We start from the raw sequence: 18,195 nt of genomic DNA, 5'->3' as shown, positions 1-18,195 counted from the left end.
CAAGCTCCTCATCTCCCCCTATGGGTAGAGCCGCGCAACTACACATGACCTGATACAAGGTACAAGCTCAACGCATGTTGTACAATACAGTGTGGATTATTAGTGTTTATAATTCACCACATTTACCACTCTATTAACCTGCACTGCCACCTTCAGAGATCTATGGACAAACATACAACGGTCCCTTTGTTCCTCGGAACTTCCTAGTGTCATGTCATTCATTGAATACTTGTCAGATTACTTCTTCCAAAGTGTATCATCTCTCACTTTTCAGGATTAAATTCCATCACACACTTATCTGCCCATTTCACCATCCCATCTGTATCTTCCTGCAACCCAAGACTTGAGTTAAAGTCTGCTGAACGGCACATTTAGTGGGATATTTCTCAGTGGCTGCAGTGCTGAGAAACATCCCGCTATTCAACGGCTAAAGGTTCCTCTCAGATCGGGGCACCATTTTGTCCGGCTGCCCAGATCACCCATCACCCCCTCCCCAACCTTGGGATGACCCCTAGGAACCACTCCTTCCCCCCCACCCCTCTTACTCCCCTTCTCCCTGGCAAGGCTTCACCCCTCCCACCTGATCTGATCCCCGGCAATGCCAACCTGGCAGTTGAGCTGCCAAGATGCCAGGGGGAAAGCCTGGGTGCCACCCTGACCACCCGGGTCTCCAATGAGACCCCCCAGGTGCACATTTGTGTGGGCCAGGTCTAAATGGCGCCCTGGTGAGGTCTCCCAGCCGCAGCCATTGAGTACCGCGCAAATCCGGCGAATGTATAAATATGCTACTCTGGATCACACCCAGTGAGGGCAAGATCCAGATCTTGCCGTCGCGCGAGATTCCGTTGAATCTCGGGAGACATATTGAGCATCGTGAATTTTGCGAGAGGCCTCTTGGAAGATTCAACAGCCTCGTCCGGAGCCCAAGTCCGGGCACGACAAGGCCACTAACTCGCGCCCAATATCAAACCCAAAGTAAAAGCATATAATTCTACAGAGATGGATGGCAGGTCAGAAGACTGGACAGAATTATAAGGAACAAAAAGATTAATAAGGAGGGAAAAAATAGAATATGAGAGGAAACTAGCTAGAAACATAAAGGTGAACAGTAAATTTCTATAGATATTTGAATAAGAGTTAACAAAGTGAGTATTCGTCAAAAAGTGCAGAAAGTCAGTCTGAGGAATTAATAATGGAGGATACATGTAACATCCCAGAAATAACTGTAATCAGGAAATGGAAGGTAGGGAGGAACTTAGGAAAATCAATCACCAAAGAAATGGTATTGAGCTGTGGACTTAAAAATTTCTAGGTCTGGATGGATCATCCTAGGGTCTTGAAATTAGTGCCCAGTGAGATAGTTGTACCCTTGATTTTAATTTTCCAACACTTACTAGGTTCAGGGAAGATGGCATTGATTGGAATATAGCAATTGTAACTCCTTTATTCAAAAAGGAAGAGAGATAAAAAGCAGGAAACTGCAGACCAGATCGCTTAATATCTCTCATAGAGAAAATGTTGACAGTCATTCTTAACAATTTTATGCGGGTCACCTAGAACATTTCAAGGCAGAGTCAACATGGTTTTGTGGAAGGGAAATCATGTTTCCCCAATTTATTGCAGTTCTTTGAGTCACATGTGCTGTGGATAAAGATGAACCAGTTGATGAACTGTACTTAGATTTCCAGAAGGCAATTAAAAAGGTGCCACATCAAAGATTATTGTGGAAAATAAAAGCTTATGGTGTAGGGGATAACATATTGGCATGGACAGAAGATTGGCTGGCTAATAGGAAACAGAGGGTAGGTATAAATGGATTTTGTTCCGGTTGGTGGGATGCAATGAGTGCTACAGGAATCCATGCTGGGGCCTCAACCTTTAACAATTTATATACATGACTTGGATGAAGGGACTGAAGGTAGATTACTAAATTTGCAAATGACACAAAGATTGGAAAGTAAGTTGTGAAGTGGACATAAGGAGCTACATAGACAGAAAGGTTAAGTGAGTGGGTGAAGTTCTGGTAAATGGAGTAATAATGAGGGGAAACGTGAAATTGTTCATTTTTTTCTTTATATATTCAAGGGGTGTGGGTTTCACTGGCAGGCCAGCATTAATTGCCCATCCCACGTGGCCCTGACCATTCGGCAAGAAGAATGAAAAAAGCATATTATCTAAATGGTGGCAGATTGGAGAGCTCTGAGATTCAGAGGAATCTGGTGTCCTAATGCATGAATCACAAAAGGCTACTGTTGATTGGGGAATTCATTACAAAAGTAGGGAGGTCATAGTTCAGTTATACACTGCACTAGTGTGACCTAATCTGGAATACTGAGTAGTCTTGGTCTCTTTATTGAAGGAAAGATGTAAATTTGTTAGAAGCGGTTAATGATTTTATTGAATGGTGGAGCAGGCTCAAGGTGCTCCTAATTGATATATTTGTATGACGAAGGCATCTTGGTAAGGTGAGAGTGACTGACCTTGACATCAAGGCAGCATTTAACCGAGTATGGCATCGAGGAGCCCCTGGAGTCAATGGGAATCAGAGGGAAAACAATCAGCTGGTTGGAGTCCTACCTGGCACAAAGAAAGATAAGTTCAGAAGTGGGGATGTTTGTGGATGACTGCACAATGTTCAGCACCATTTGAGACTCCTCCGATAATAAAGCAATCCATGTCCAAATGCAGCAAGATCTGGACAATATCCAGGTTTGGGCTGAAAAGTGGCAAGTTACATTCACGCCACTCAAGTATCAGGCAATAATCACCTCCTTCAAAAGATGATCTAACCATCACCCCTTTACATTCAATAGCATTACCATCGCTGAATCCCCCACAATCAACATCTTGGGGGGTACCATTGATCAGAAACTGGACTGGACAAGCTATATTAATACTGTGGCTACCAGGGCAGGTCAAAGGCTAGGAATCCTGCAGTGACTAACTCACCTTCTGACTCCCCAAAGCCTCTACACCAGTGCTTCTCAAAGTGTGGTACGCATACCGGAACCATCGTCTGCCGGTACGTGGAGTGTTTCCAGAAAAGAAAGAGACAGTAATGCTGGATTGGCTTGTTTCGCTCACCGGTCCCTGGCACATTGAAAAAAAAACTGCCGGTCCGCCACATCAGATAGTTTGAGAAGCACTGCTCTACACCATCTACAAGGCACAAGTTAGGAGGGCGATGGAATACTCTCCACTTGCCTGGATGAGTGCAGCTCAAACAACACTCAAGAAGCTCAACACAATCCAGGTCAAAGCAGCCTGCTTTATTGCTGACCCTTCCACAAACATTCAAACCCTCCACCACTGACGAACAGTGGCAACCATGTGTACCATCTACAGGATGCACTGTAGCAACTCGCCAAGATTCCTTAGACCATACCTTCCAAACCCTTGACCATTACCATCTAGGACAAGAGCAGCAGATACATGGGAACACCACCAGATGGAGATTCCCCTCCAAGCACTTATCATCCTACTTGGAAATATATCGCTGTTCCTTCACTGTCGCTGGGCCAAAATCCTGGAACTCCCACCCTAACAGCAGAGTAGGTGTTCCTACAGCTCAGGGACTGCAGCGTTTCAATAAGGCAGCTCACACCACCTTCTGAAGGGCAACAAGGGATGGGCAATAAATAATGGCCTAGCCAGCGAAGCCCTACCCCATAAATGAATGAAAAATAAGTTGCTGCAATGCAACTTGTAGATGGTACACACTGCTGTCTCAGTTTGTCAGTGGTCGAGGAGTAGATGTTGCAGGTAGTGGGTGCCAATCACATGGGCTGCTTTGCCATGGATAATGTAAGCTTATTGAATGTTGTTAAAATTTTACTCATCCACACAAGTGTAAAGTATTACATCACACTTGTGCCTTTTAGATGGTGCAAATGCTTTGGGAAGTCAGGAGGTGAGTTACTCGCCACAGGATTCCCAGTCTTTGACCTGCTCCTTTAGCCACAGCATTCATATGGCTGGTCCAGTTCAGTTTCTGGCCAATAGTAACCCCTCCCAGGATGTTGATGTGGGGTACTCAGCAATGGTAATGCCATTAAATGTCAATGGGAGATGGTTGGATTATCTCTCTTGTTGGAGATGATCATGGTCTAGCACTTGTGTGGCATAAATGTTACTAGCCACTTGCCAGCCCAAGCCTCCATGTTGTCCAGGTCTTCCTGCATATCGGCATGGACTGCTTCAGTATATGAGGAATTGCAACTGGTGCTAAGCCCCCACTTCGAACTTATGATGGAAGTAAGATCATTGATGAAGCAGCTGAAGATGTTTGGGCCTAGGTCGCTGACCTGAGGAGCTCCTGCAGTGATGTTCTGGGACTGAGATCACCGGCCTCCAACAACCAGCTTCCTCAGTGGTACTGCTGGAAATGGAAAGCTGTTGGTCTCTGCACTGGTTCTCCAACCCAAATGTTGAGACCCCAGGCGGGATTCTCCCAACGCGAGTCTAAGTGCCGACGCCGGAGTAAAAACCGGAGTGTTTTACTCTGACGTCGGCGTCCATTCCCAGACCCCATTCTGGGGCCTCCGTGGGGCTGGCAGGGGCGTGGTGCAATTTGTGGGGGCGGGTCCTGGGCACGGCATCAGAGACCTGGTGCCGCATAAAAGACGCAGCGCCTTGGATCCCGCGCATGCACAGTTGGGCAGGCACCAACTAGCACATGCGCAGTGGCTGTCCTCCCCCAGGCCGCCCCACACAAAAATGGCGCAGGGATATAACATTGCCGGCGGAGGAATGGAGACCCGCCGATCGGTGGGCCCCGATCGCGGGCCAGACAGCCCCCCTAGCGTTCCCACCGGCAGCGACCAGTGCTGAACGGCTTGCCTGCAGGACTCTGTCGTGTCGGAGCAGCCGCTCGGCCCATCCGGGCCAGAGAATCAGTGGCCCCGCCGTCTCCAGCGGCCCGCAGCTGGCGCCGCGCCAAACGCGCCAGCACCAATTCCCCACACCTCGGAGAATCGCGCACTGGCGTCGGGGCGCAGTTGCTCCGATTCTCCGGCCCGGCGGGGGGCTCGGAGAATCCCCCCCCTCCCCATTGCAAGGACTACATCACAGACTGAGTCTTTTTCATATTAAGTGAAATGATGTATGGGCCTTCACCTGGCCAACCCTTCCTAAAATGGTGACATTACTAATAATCTGGTTTACCTATCACTAATCAATTTCTGTTAACATTCTCTGTGCTTTCAATCAATATATAGTGACTGAATTGTTGGATGAGTGGCAGAAGTGTTTTTTTCAGTGGGAAACTACTCAGAAGAGAGGAATATCTAATGAAACCAGCTTTGCACAGCAGAAATGTTCTCTATGTGATAGTGTAGAAGCAGCATTAGGAACGGGAAATTCAGAGGTAATAGAAAGGGTGGAGCTTGGAACAACCAGCATCAATATGGAAACGGTACTCAACAAACTCTTGGGATTGAGGTCAGACAAGTCCCCAGGGCCTGAAGGCCTACATCCTCGGGTATTAAAGGAAGTGACAGCAGAGATAGTGGATCCATTGGTTATGATATTCCAAAATTCCATGGACACGGGAAGGGTTACAGTGGATTGGAAAAATGCTAACATAACGCCCTTATTCAAAAAAGGAGGAAGGCAGAATGTGGGAAATTACAGACCAGTTAGTTTAACATCTGTTGTTTGAATAAATTCTCAAGGACATAATATCAGGACTTTGGAAAGCCAAAGTGCTATCCATCAGAATCAGCATAGTTTTATGAAGGGCAAATCATGTTTGACTAACTTAATTGATGTGCAGAGAGATCTGGGAGTTCAGGTCCATTGTGCACTGAAGGTGGCAACGTAGGTTGATAGAGTGGTCAAGAAGGCATACAGCATGCTTGCCTTCATCGGACGGGGTATTGAGTACAAGAGTTTATAGAACAGTACAGCACAGAACAGGCCCTTCGGCCCTCGATGTTGTGCCGAGCAATGATCACCCTACTTAAACCCACGTAACCCGTATACCCGTAACCCAACAATCCCCCCATTAACCTTACACTACGGGCAATTTAGCATGGCCAATCCACCTAACCCGCACATCTTTGGACTGTGGGAGGAAACCGGAGCACCCGGAGGAAACCCACGCACACACGGGGAGGACGTGCAGACTCCACACAGACAGTGACCCAGCCGGGAATCGAACCTGGGACCCTGGAGCTGTGAAGCATTGATGCTAACCACCATGCTACCGTGAGGCAGGTCATGTTACAGTTGTATAGGACTTTGGTTCGGCCACATTTGGAATACTGCGTGCAGTTCTGGTCGCCACATTACCAGAAGGATGTGGATGCTTTGGAGAGGGTGCAGAGGAGGTTCACCAGGATGTTGCCTGGTATGGAGGGTGCTAGCTATGAAGAAAGGTTGAGTAGATTAGGATTGTTTTCGTTGGAAAGACGGAGGTTGAGGGAGGACCTGATTGAGGTCTCAAAATTATGAGAGGTATGGACAGGGTGGATAGCAACAAGCTTTTCCCAAGAGTGGGGTGTCAGTTACAAGGGGTCACGATTTCAAGGTGAGAGGGGGAAAGTTTAAGGGAGATGTGCGTGGAAAATTTTTTACGCAGAGGGTGGTGGGTGCCTGGAACGCTTTACCAGCGGAGGTGGTAGAGGCGGGCATGATAGCATCATTTAAGAAGCATCTAGACAGGTATATGAATGGGTGGGAACAGAGGGAAGTAGACCTTGGAAAATAGGAGACAGGTTTAGATAAAGGATCTGGATCAGCGCAGGCTGGGAGGGCCGAAGGGCCTGTTCCTGTGCTGTAATTTTCTTTGTTCTAATTGAGTTCTTCGAAGATGTAACAAGCAAAGTATAACGGTAAGAAGGTGTTGTTACAACTATACACGGCATTGGTAAGACCGCACCTGGAATATTGTGCACATTTTGGTCCTCGTATTTGAGGAAAGATGTAGCGACATTGGAGGCAGTTCAGGAGATTCATTAGATTGATTCCAGAGATGAAGGGTTTGTCGTAGGAAGAGAGATTGAACAATTTAGGCCTAAACTCTCTAGAGTTTAGAAGAATGAGGGGAAATCTAATTGAGGTATACAAGATGTTAAAAGATATGGATAAATTAGACGTGGGGAGCTGATGCTTACTCTTGTGGGGCATTCTAAAACAAGAGGTTATAATCTTCGAGTAAGAGTTGGCAAATTTAAAACAGATTTGTGGAAAAACTACTTCTCCCAAAGAGTTATGAATCTGTGGAATTCACTACCCCAGAGTACAGTGGATGCAGGGACAGTGAGTAAATTTAAGGAGGAGTTAGACCGATTTTTGATTGGTAATGGGTTGAAGGGTTAAGGAGAACAGGTAGGACGGTGGAGTTTAGGCCAAGATTGCATCAGCCATGATCACATTGAGGGTGTTAGGCTCGGGAGGCTAAATTGCCGGCTACTGCTCCTAGGTCATGTGCTCTAGGGAGGAGATGCTCTGGCTGATTTCGCAATCCAGCTCTTGGTCTGTAACATTGTAGGTAGCAGATGAGGAACATATCAGCCATGATAGAATGGTGGAGCAGACTTGATGGGCCGAATGGCCTAATTCTGCTCCCATATCATATAAACTTATGAGCATTGAAGGCACTGACGGTGCAACACTTCAGCCAAAGTCAACGCTTTAGTCTTGGTGATAGGAGACTTGAATTATACAAAGGCAGGAAAATGTACATCAATACGTGGTCGAAGCAATTACATTGAAGCAGATTCTGAATTTTTTGATTCAAATATATTTCAACTGAAACGTGAAGATTTTGAAATGTTTCTGCATTGTGTTGCCTGTAGGAGCTGGATGCCTTCAAACCCTATCCAATAGAGATTATACCAGCCAAACTTTACATGGGTGATTTCAAACAAGCCACAAATCAGCAAGTTCAGAAAGATCTGAAATTCAAGGCGTACCTCAACCTCTGTAAAGCAAAAGAAATGATGTGAGTAAAAGGTAAAGTCGCTGTAGTGCCAGTTGACCACAGGCTGCTTTCCCATTTGAGGAAACCGGAGGATCACCACACCTCAGGCAAGGGACAACGTTGAGAAGGAGGGGCCTTTTTGAAAGGGACTAATTAGAAAGGGACTCACTCAGATGGATCACAGAGTAGTTAGTCTGGGAAATGAAAGGTCATTAGATCTATGACGCAAGGGCAGAGGAGAGAGTTGTGATATTTTATTCTGCTTGTAACTGTGCCTTCCACAACTCCCATTCACCCAGAGAAATGGTAATATGGAAGGGATACACAACACGGCTAGTTGGCTGGCACTGTGGAACTATGTCCCAATCAGCACCTTTGTGGGAGAAGATTCTTTTGTTTAAATGATATTTCTTAAAAATGTTGAAACTGAGCATGAGTATCAATTTGTCTATACTTGTGGAAAAATGCGGGCAAATAGAGCTACGATTTCTAGAAATTTCATTTGTTAGGGCAGCACAGTAGCACAGTGGTTAGCACTGCTACTTCACAGCTCCAGGGTCCCAGGTTCGATTCCCAGCATGGGTCACTGCCTGTGCGGAGTCTGCACGTTCTCCTCGTGTCTGCGTGGGTTTCCTCCCGGTGCTCCGGTTTCCTCCCACAGTCCAAAGATATGCAGGTGAGGTGGATTGGCCATGATAAATTGTCCTTGGTGTCCAAAAATGTGAGTTGGGGTTACTGGGTTACGGAGATAGGGTGGAGGCATGAGCTTAAGTAGGGTGCTCTTTCTAAGAGCCGGTGCAGACTTGATGGGCAGAATGGCCTCCTTCTGCACTGTACATTCTATGATTATGCATTTAAGTCCCACTCATTTGCTCTGCCACATTGCCCTGCAAATCTTTTCAACTATCTCACCAATTGCTTTTTTCTAAAGTTCTTCCACAAGAATAATTTACATGTATCACCCTCAATTCGCAATGTAGTTTTAGTTTTATGATCTTATGAAACTACGTGAAGAAACAATCGTATCAATCTGTTTTCCCTTTCAGTGTCACAGACGAGAGCATTGCTTCAGTTTTACATATTCCTTCTTCAGAAGAAACTGACCTTTATTACCATTTCCCAATGATGTGCAACTTTCTCGGTGAGTTTATGGATTAATCCTGCAATTATTAAATTTACTTTTCAGCATGTAAGTAGATATGTCACAGAATATAAAATGTTACACCTTATGACTTAAATTAGTTCATATTCTGCTTGTCTGTAGTGAGGCCTGCAATCCCTGTACAATGGAAAGTGGATAATAACTTGTTAGGAATGGGATAAAAATAAATAGTGCTGGAAAAGCTCAGCAGATCTTGCAGCATCTGTGGAGAGGCAAACAAGAGATTAGTCCAATGAGGTTAGGTGGATTGGCCACACTAAACTGTCCTAAAATACTGACCAAGATCCTAGCCAAAAGGCTGGAGAACTGCGTTCCAGACGTGGCCACAGAGGACCAGACGGGCTTTGTCAAAGGTAGACAACGAACATTGAACATCAGGCGCCTGTTGAACGTGATCACGACCCCTTCCGGGGAGAGAACAATAGAGGTGATTGTCTCCCTGCATGCAGAAAAGGCCTTCGACAGAGTCGAGTGGCAGTACCCCATAGAGGTACTGGAGCGGTTTGGGCTTGGATCAGTGTTCACCTGGGTAAAGCTCCTCTACAACACTCCCATGGCGAGCATAGGGACAAACAAAACCAGCTCCCAGTACTTCCAGCTGCACAGGGGAACCAGGTGGGATGCCCACTGTCCCCACTGCTGTTCGCCCTAGCGATCGAACCACTAGCGATCACTCTCAAAACAGCAAAAAACTGGAGGGGGATCCAAAGGGGAGGCAGAGAGCACAGAGTCTCGCTCTATGCAGATGACCTGCTCCTCTACATCTAAGACCCACAAAGCAGCATGGAAGGAATCATTGCGCTCCTGAAAGACTTTGGTGACTTTTTGGGCTACAAACTCAATATGAGCAAAAGTGAGATCTTCCCGGTGAACCCACAAGGGGGAGGGCCAGCGCTGGGACGACTGCCATTTAAACAAGCCCAGCACAAATTCCACTACCTGGGGATCCAAATCACTCACGACTGGGCAGGGATTCACTAGTGGAACCTGACCAGTCTGACAGAGGAAGTCAAAAAGGACCTGCAGAGATAGAACACACTCCCACTCTCCCTCGCGGGGAGAGTGCAGACGATCAAAATGAACGTGCTGTCCAGGTACATCTATATGAGAATACTAGGATCCAAAAGAACGTCCTACAGAAAACAAAGTCCAGGGGAGGGGTAGCCCCCCTAAACCTACAATACTACCACTGCACGGCGACAGCAGAAAGAATAATGGGAGGGATTAAGGAGCCAGAAGCCGAGTGGGTGTGCGCGAAGGATGCCTCCTGCAGGGGAACCTCGCTCCGGGCCCTCATCATGGCGGCACTTCCAGCCCCACCCAAAAAAACACTCCAGCAGCCCAGTGGTGATAGCCACCCTCCAGACCTGGAATCAATTACAGCAGCAATTCAGCCTGACCGAAATGTCCGATAAAGCCCCCATCTGCAGCAACCGTATGTTTGTGCCAGCGCTCACTGACGCCACCTTTGAAAGGTGGAGACAGGACGGCAGGGTCACAACACTGGATGAATTGAGGGAGAGATTCCAACGAGCTAAGGGAAACGAACTCGCATACCTGCAGCTTAAAAACTTCCCATGGAAGACAAGGACGCACCCATAACCACCGCGACAGATGCTACAAGAGGAATTACTGGACACAAACATTCTAGGTAGAGGAAACGGTAGCGACACGTACGAACGACTGGTAGAGAGGGCTGACACTGTACTGGACGTGACGAGGAAGAAATGGGAGGAAGACCTGGGGCTCGAAATAGGGTGGGGACTCTGGAGCGAAGCACTACATAGGGTCAACTCCACCTCCACGTGCGCAAGACTCAACCTAATGCAACTAAAGGTGGTACGTAGAGCCCACTTAACAAGAACCCGAATGAGTAGGTTCTCCCCGGAGGTGGAGGACAGATGTGAACGGTGCCAAGGAGGCCCAACCAACCACGCCTGGTCTTGCTGGGTACCAGCCTTCTTCAAGGCAATGCCCAAAGTGGTGGGGATGAGGGTGGAGCCTTGCCCGAAAGTGGCGGTCTTCAGGGTATCAGACCAGCCAGATCTCTTCATGGGGAGGAGGGCGGACGCCCTTGCCTTTGCCTCCCTGATCACCCGCCGTAGAATCCTGCTCGGCTGGCGGTCAGCAGCACCACCTAAAGCTGCAGACTGCCTGTCCGACCTATCGGAATTTCTCCAAATGGAGAAAATCAAATGCGCCATCCGATGGTCATAACATCCTCAGAACATGGGAGCCATTCACCCAACTGATTCAGGACCTGTTTGTGGCCAATGAACAAACAAATAAATAATCAAGTAGCCAAGAACTAGGGGAAAGTAGCCAGGCCATGAGAAACAAGAGGGAAGGGAGTGAGGACCCAGGAGGAACAGCGCAAGAGGGGGTAGCCAAACACAGCTCAAAAGAAAGGGAAGCTGCAGAGAGGAAGGGGGGAAAGGGAAGAAGGAAGGACAGGAGACAAAGAATAATAAGAGGGGAGCCAGAGGGTAGGAAAGACGAGGGAACACAAACTGGAAGGAGAGCACGGGAAACGACAACGACCACAATGAACACAGCAGCGCATCAAAGAGTAAGAAAGTAAAGGAGAAAGGAACGACAGACGGCCGAGGTGGAGGCAAACACACAACAGCGAAAACCGACTGGGAGAAGCAAGCAACATCCACCCAGCCCATCCAGTATTGTTTTGTTTTGCTTCTTCTGTATGTATTTTCTTTTTTTTTTAAACAGAAAAGTGGGGGGGTGAACCCCAACAGCCGCCCCCCCCCCCCCCCCCCCACCAGTGACATGTATAACGTAATTGTCTTTCCATTGCTTCTATGTATATACACTTCCACAGTTTTTACTTTCCCACCCCTTGGTTTTTTTAGTTATGTAGTGTTTTTGTCATATCTTTTTGGTTTCTCTATGAGTACATCTGTAAATTATACCATGTATAAAAAACCCAATAAAAAACATTCTTTGAAAAAAATACCAAACTGTCCTGTAGTGTCCAAAGATGTGCAGGCTAGGAAGGATTGCGTAGGTTTCAGACATAGGGTAGGGGAGTGGGCATAAGTAGGGTACTCTTTCGCTTGGTCGGTGTAGACGTGATGGGCCGAATGGCCTCCTTCTGCACTGTCGGGATTCAATGGGTCTCTTTGGAACTTGGGATTCCAAAGAAGAGTCATATTGGACTCAAATTTTACAGACCCACCTCAACTGAAATGTTTCCCATTTCAAATCCAGTGGATGGATCACTAATTTGTTATAGAAGACTGAAGCAGTTTACCTCACTCTGAATTAGAGAAGAGCGCCTGTGTGTTCAGTTTTCCATTTCCAACACTTAGTGATACCATTTAATGTTGAATAAGGGACAGTCTTATGCTTTAGTACAGAGCAAATATTAAGTTGATCAGTTTGATCTGGGTATGGACCCAAGTTTCAGAAACTTGGTTTGATAGTTTGTCATTCAGAACATTTTATTTTTAATTAAGCGGCAATTTATCGTTGCCAATCCCACCTAATCAGCACATCTTTGGGTTGTGGGGGTAAAACCCACGCAGACATGGGGAGAATGTGCAAACTCCACACGGACAGTGACCCAGGGCCGGGATTCGAACCCGAGTCCTCAGCACCGTAGGCAGCAGTGTTAACCACTCTGCCACGTGCCACCCTGTCATTCAGAACATGACAGCATATTACCGAAACAATTTATTTTACTGGAATTTAATTTCTGACAATGTAATTTCCTTGCCATCTTAAATTTTCGGTTATGTTCTCAGAAAAATCTGCTTTTTTATAAGTGATAGGTCATTTAGGACTGAGGAGGAATTTCTTCATCGGGCTCTTTGGAATTCTCTACCCCAGAGGGTGGTCAATCATTAATTATGTTCAAAGCAGAAATTGATAGATTTCTAAATACCAATTACATTAAGATAACATTGAGGTAGAAGATCAGCCATGATCTAGTTAAATGGTGGAGCAAGCTCGAGGGACCGAATGAGCTACTCCTGTTCTTGTCTGCCGATGTTATGTCAAAATACTACAACAAATAGATAATTTATTTAAAAATAAAAGGCACGTGGTACAATGTTTATAAAGACCATAACACATAGGAGCAGAATTAGGCCATTTGGGCAATCGAGTCTGCTCCGCCATTCAATCATGGCTGAAATTTTTCTCATCCCCATTCACCTGCCTTTTCCCCACAACTTCTGATCCCCTTATTGATCAAGAACCTATCTATCTTTGACTTAAAGACACTCAGTGATTTGGCCTCCACTGCCTTCTGCGGCAAAGTGTTCCATAGATTCACCAACCTCTGGCAGAAGAAATTCCTCATCTCTGTTTTAAAGGATGATCCCTTTTGTCTGAGATTGTGCCCTCTTGTTATAGTTTTTCCTACAAGTGGAAACATCCACTCCACGTCCACTCTATCCAGGCCTCGCAGTCTCCTATAAGTTTCAATAATATTCCCCCCTCATCCTTCTAAACTCCAACGAGTACTCAACCGTTCCTCAAACGACAAGCTCTTCATTCCAGGGATCATTATTGTAAACCTCCTTTGGACCCTGATGCTGTCAACATTCATGGGGTCAGGGAAAGAAGCCGACAGGAACAGACCTTTGTCCATCTGTGGTAGTCCCTGCAGTTGAAAATCCAGGAAACCATTGGTGTGAAATACCTATAATTCCTCTCAGTTCAATGACTGCTAAACAAATGTTGTATTTGTAAAATTCTCTTCAATTCTCGAGGTCCAGGTTCAACCCCACATCTCACTTGCCACAATGGGCTCCAAGCGCTCACTTGATCTCACTAAGACCAAGAGAGCAGAAACATCCACAAAAGTGAGACTCCACCACTTATCACTATGGTTCCTCCCCAACACCCCAACACCCTGCCTCAATAAGGCAGCAACATAGCTTATCCTACATTTTCTACATCCAGATCCCAGTGGGGTTTGCTGGAGTAGTTCAGGGCCTATGGTTCTTCCTACTGTCTAATTCGAAGATCTAAGTTGTCAATTTTGGAAATTGCCATCAATTTCTCCATGACCACATGTAATTAGAGACAGTTTATAGAGCAGCAAAATTATATTCAACACATTCCTTTCTTATACACAGATGGGCAATTGAAGAAAGGTACGGTGATGGTATTCTCCACTCTGGGTATAAGTCGTTGCTGTACTACAGTGATGGCCTATCTGATCCATTCTCAGAAAATTCCATTAAAGGTAACTTAGAAACTCTTTATAAAAGTGACTGATGTGTTAGTATGAAGAAAGGCAGCTTGAACTCTGGGATCAATCGCAGCACCACTTTTAAACTGCCAGACTCTCATTTTACAGAATCACAGACTGGAATTCTCCACTCTGGAGTCTCAGCTTCGAGGTGGGAGTGGGAATGGAGGTGATTTCCACTGTGGGTAGCTGGCAATCTTGCGCTGTTCAGCTCATTAAAAATGCAACCAGCTGGTGGGGAGCCACTTAGGAGGGGGAATTTAATATTGGTGAATCGGCGTTTTAATGAGCAGGTATTAAATGTTAATCAGGTTAACGTCCAACAGGTTCATTTGGAATCATTAGCTTTCGGAGCATAGCTCCTTCATCAGGACTCACCTGGTGATGCAAAAAGGGTTTCCTGACATTGACTGCAAAAGGCCTGAGAATTTCATGGCTAAAGTTCATCCTGTTGTCGGGAGCTGATTATTGGCCTCCTGCCAAATTAAATTCCCCTGCCTCCCGCCAAATTAAATTCCCCTGCCTGCCGCTTTCCGATACTGGTGAGACTGGAAGATACCGTCCACAGAATTGTTAAAGTGCAGAAGCAGGCCATTCTGCCCATTGTGTCTGCACCAGCTCTCCAAAAGAGCTTTTCACCTAATGTCACTCTCATGCCTTCTCCCCATAACCCTGCACATTGTTGCTTTTCAAATAACAGCCCAATTCCCACTTGAATGCTTTGGTTGAACCTGCCTGTCTTAACCCTCAGCACGGGGCTTACAGGCTAGGAATGATTGTCATACCAGTGTCCCTTGCAGAGTACGACTTCCCTCTTTAAGTTGGGGGGGGGGACTCAGTCTATGTTCGGCCAGTTCGTCAACGACCATTAAGACCTGGTTGGGATCTACCGGGGGAGCTGTGTATTATAGTCTTGTAAATAAACCTACATTTCTTTGACACAACTCGGTGTGGACTCTCCGTGACAACATAAAACTACCTTTACCACACAGAGTGCATTCCAGACCTTAACAACTCATTACTTTTGCTTGATTTACATTATTATCCTGCTTACAGTGAGACAAGTTAGTAGCTGATACCTGGAAAGAAAATGAAAATAAAAAGATACAGTATCAGCCACATATATCCCCAGTATAATGTTATCTTGCTGATGCGGACTAGTATCTGTAGAAACTTTCTTTTTCTCATCTGTGAACAACAGTTTGAATGGCTTTATTTGTACAACATAAGAAAGGATTGAATTTAAACAAAAATCCTTTCTCAGACGACATGTGATGAAAAAGTCTTTTTGACAACAACTCTCCGTTTCCTAGTTTAAATAGTCAGATAGGATTTAGCACACGGCTAAATCACTGGCTTTGTAAGCAGACCAAGGCAGGCCAGCAGCACGGTTCAATTCCTGTACCAGCTTTCCCGAACAGGTGCTGGAATGTGGCGACTAGGGGCTTTTCACAGTAACTTCATTTGAAGCCTACTTGTGACAATAAGTGATATTCATTTCATATTTGCTGGAGTTCAGAAGAATGAGTGGGGGATTCTCTTAAAGGCCTATGAAATTCAAACAGGACTAGACAGGGTAGATTTACAAAGGATGTTCCTGATAAACAGCACGGTAGCATGGTGGTTAGCATAAATGCTTCACAGCTCCAGGGTCCCAGGTTCGATTCCCGGCTGGGTCACTGTCACAAGTCCCATCATTGTGAAACAGAGGGTGGCACGGTGGTTAGCACTGCTGCTCATGGTGCCGAGGACCCGGGTTCAAACCCGGCCCCGGGTCACTGGCCGTGTAGAGTTTGCACATTCTCCCCGTGTTTGCGTGGGTCTTACCCCCCCATAACCCAAAGATGTACCGGGTAGGTGGATGGGCCACGCTAAACTGTCCATTAATTAGAACAACTTAAAAAAGATTGTGTAAATTTAAAAAAAATTAAAAATCATTGTGAAACAGCAAGTTAACAGGATATGAGGATATGGATGTAAAAGAAAAACAAATAGCCACATCCAAGGGATCTTTCTGTTTCAAGCAAAAATAGAGCCCTTCCAGAGAGTGGTGGACATGGGAGTACAAAGACATTTAGAAATATAGAACAGTACAGCACAGAACAGGCCCTTCGGCCCTCGATGTTGTGCCGAGCAATGATCACCCTACTCAAACCCACGTATCCACCCTATATCCATAACCCAACAACCCTCCCCCCCCCCCTTAACCTTACTTTTTAGGACACTACGGGCAATTTAGCATGGCCAATCCACCTAACCCGCACATCTTTGGACTGTGGGAGGAAACCGGAGCACCCGGAGGAAACCCACGCACACACGGGGAGGACGTGCAGACTCCACACAGACAGTGACCCAACCGGGAACCGAACCTGGGACCCTGGAGTTGTGAAGCATTTATGCTAACCACCATGCTACCGTGCTGCCCTATTCAGGGTGTCGGACCAGCCGGGGTTGGAAACGGGCACAGAGGCAGATGTTGTAGCCTTCTCATTGATCGCCCAAAGGCGGATCCTGATAGGTTGGGGAGCAACCTTTCCACCCTGTGCCTTGGCGAGGGGGACCTGTTGGCATTCTTGACTCTTGAGAAGGTTAAGTTTGAACTGAGGGGAAGGATGGAGGGGTTCTACAATTCATGGGCATTATTCGTTATGCATTTTCAAGAACTGGATAACATCGAACATTAGTTGGTGCGAGCGGGGCGGTGTGTGTTAATGGCGACTATGGGTGATCCCCAATTCTTTTTTTGTCACTTGTTTGTGAGAACATGCAGGCTAATGTTTGGGGTTTGGTGGGAGGATGGGATCGTTGTTATTAATATGGGGATTGACATATGTTACTGATTATTGTTTATTGTTGGTAGGTGTAAATTTGGGAGAAAATGTGAAAAAGGAGAATAAAAAATATTAAAAAACAAGAGGGCACAGTTTTTTGTGGAAGACAGATTGATTTTAAAATCCAAATGAAAATTACCAACCAACAAGGAGGATGGAAAAGCACAGTGGCAAGCAGGAATACGTGGGGCAAGCCCACTCAAATCCCTCCACTAGTTATAATAATGACGCTGGAGCCCTCCACAGTTTTCTTTTGCCATCTTTTGAATGCTGGGTTTGCAGATCAGTTAATTAAAAGTATCTTGATGTTCCTTTCCCTTAGGATGCCTGGGAACACGTTCAGAAGTGCAAAACAACCATTCGTCCACATCGTGACTTTGTCCATCAGCTTTCTAAGTGGGAGGAACGCGTATTGAAGAGAAATATCACAGATGTCTCTGACCCTTATTATTGAAATGATATTTTGTAGCTCTTAAAGCAAAGATTCATGCACTGTAAATTTAGATTTGAATACATTTATAATTTTTAAGTGAATAATTTAATTGCATGAAAGGTGCCTGGAATGTCATTTAATTTATACTGACACATAAATCAACATAATTCGTAATTGTAACCGTAAGTGTAATGTGGGTTACAACAAATTAATGCAGCTTCAATTATAAATGTGCACGTTGGACTTATAATTAATTTATATATAAAGGTGTCATAGCACAATTTTAAATACCATTTTTAAAAAATGCTTGACTGTCAATAGACCGATTGAATTCAGTGTCAGCAAAATGAGGCTGAACAACAAGTGTTCAGTAGTGGGAAAATGTTAGGGGTAAGTCACTATGTAATTTAGATCTCATGAATCAACACTTTTGAACCTATTAACTGTAGGGAATTAAATCAAGCAATTTCAGTTGGTAAGGATATGGAACAAGTCATTTGGGTGCAAAGAAACCACAATAGGCTAAGAAAACTATCTATTTGAAAAACGGAAAGAGATCATGATAGGATTTCTTCACAAAAAATATTTCAGGTATGCAGAATACTTTAAAAGAATTTAAACGGCTGT

General features: G+C 45.6%; 1 protein-coding gene across 1 annotated transcript in view; it reads left to right on the top strand.

Annotated features, from left to right (window-relative positions):
- Positions 1–18,195, top strand: part of styxl1 (serine/threonine/tyrosine interacting-like 1) — a 47,865-nt gene extending 29,670 nt beyond the window's left edge. Inside the window, exons 5-8 of the mRNA XM_038813665.1 lie at positions 7,800–7,945; positions 8,971–9,065; positions 14,189–14,298; positions 17,458–18,195. Of these exons, the coding sequence (XP_038669593.1) occupies positions 7,800–7,945; positions 8,971–9,065; positions 14,189–14,298; positions 17,458–17,589 (483 nt within the window). The 3' untranslated portion in view covers positions 17,590–18,195. The remainder of the gene's footprint in view (positions 1–7,799; positions 7,946–8,970; positions 9,066–14,188; positions 14,299–17,457) is intronic.

The sequence above is a fragment of the Scyliorhinus canicula genome, chromosome 12 (assembly GCF_902713615.1).
Source record: "Scyliorhinus canicula chromosome 12, sScyCan1.1, whole genome shotgun sequence".
NCBI classification, from domain to species: domain Eukaryota; kingdom Metazoa; phylum Chordata; class Chondrichthyes; order Carcharhiniformes; family Scyliorhinidae; genus Scyliorhinus; species Scyliorhinus canicula.
This window is presented reverse-complemented; position numbering and strand designations above follow the sequence as displayed.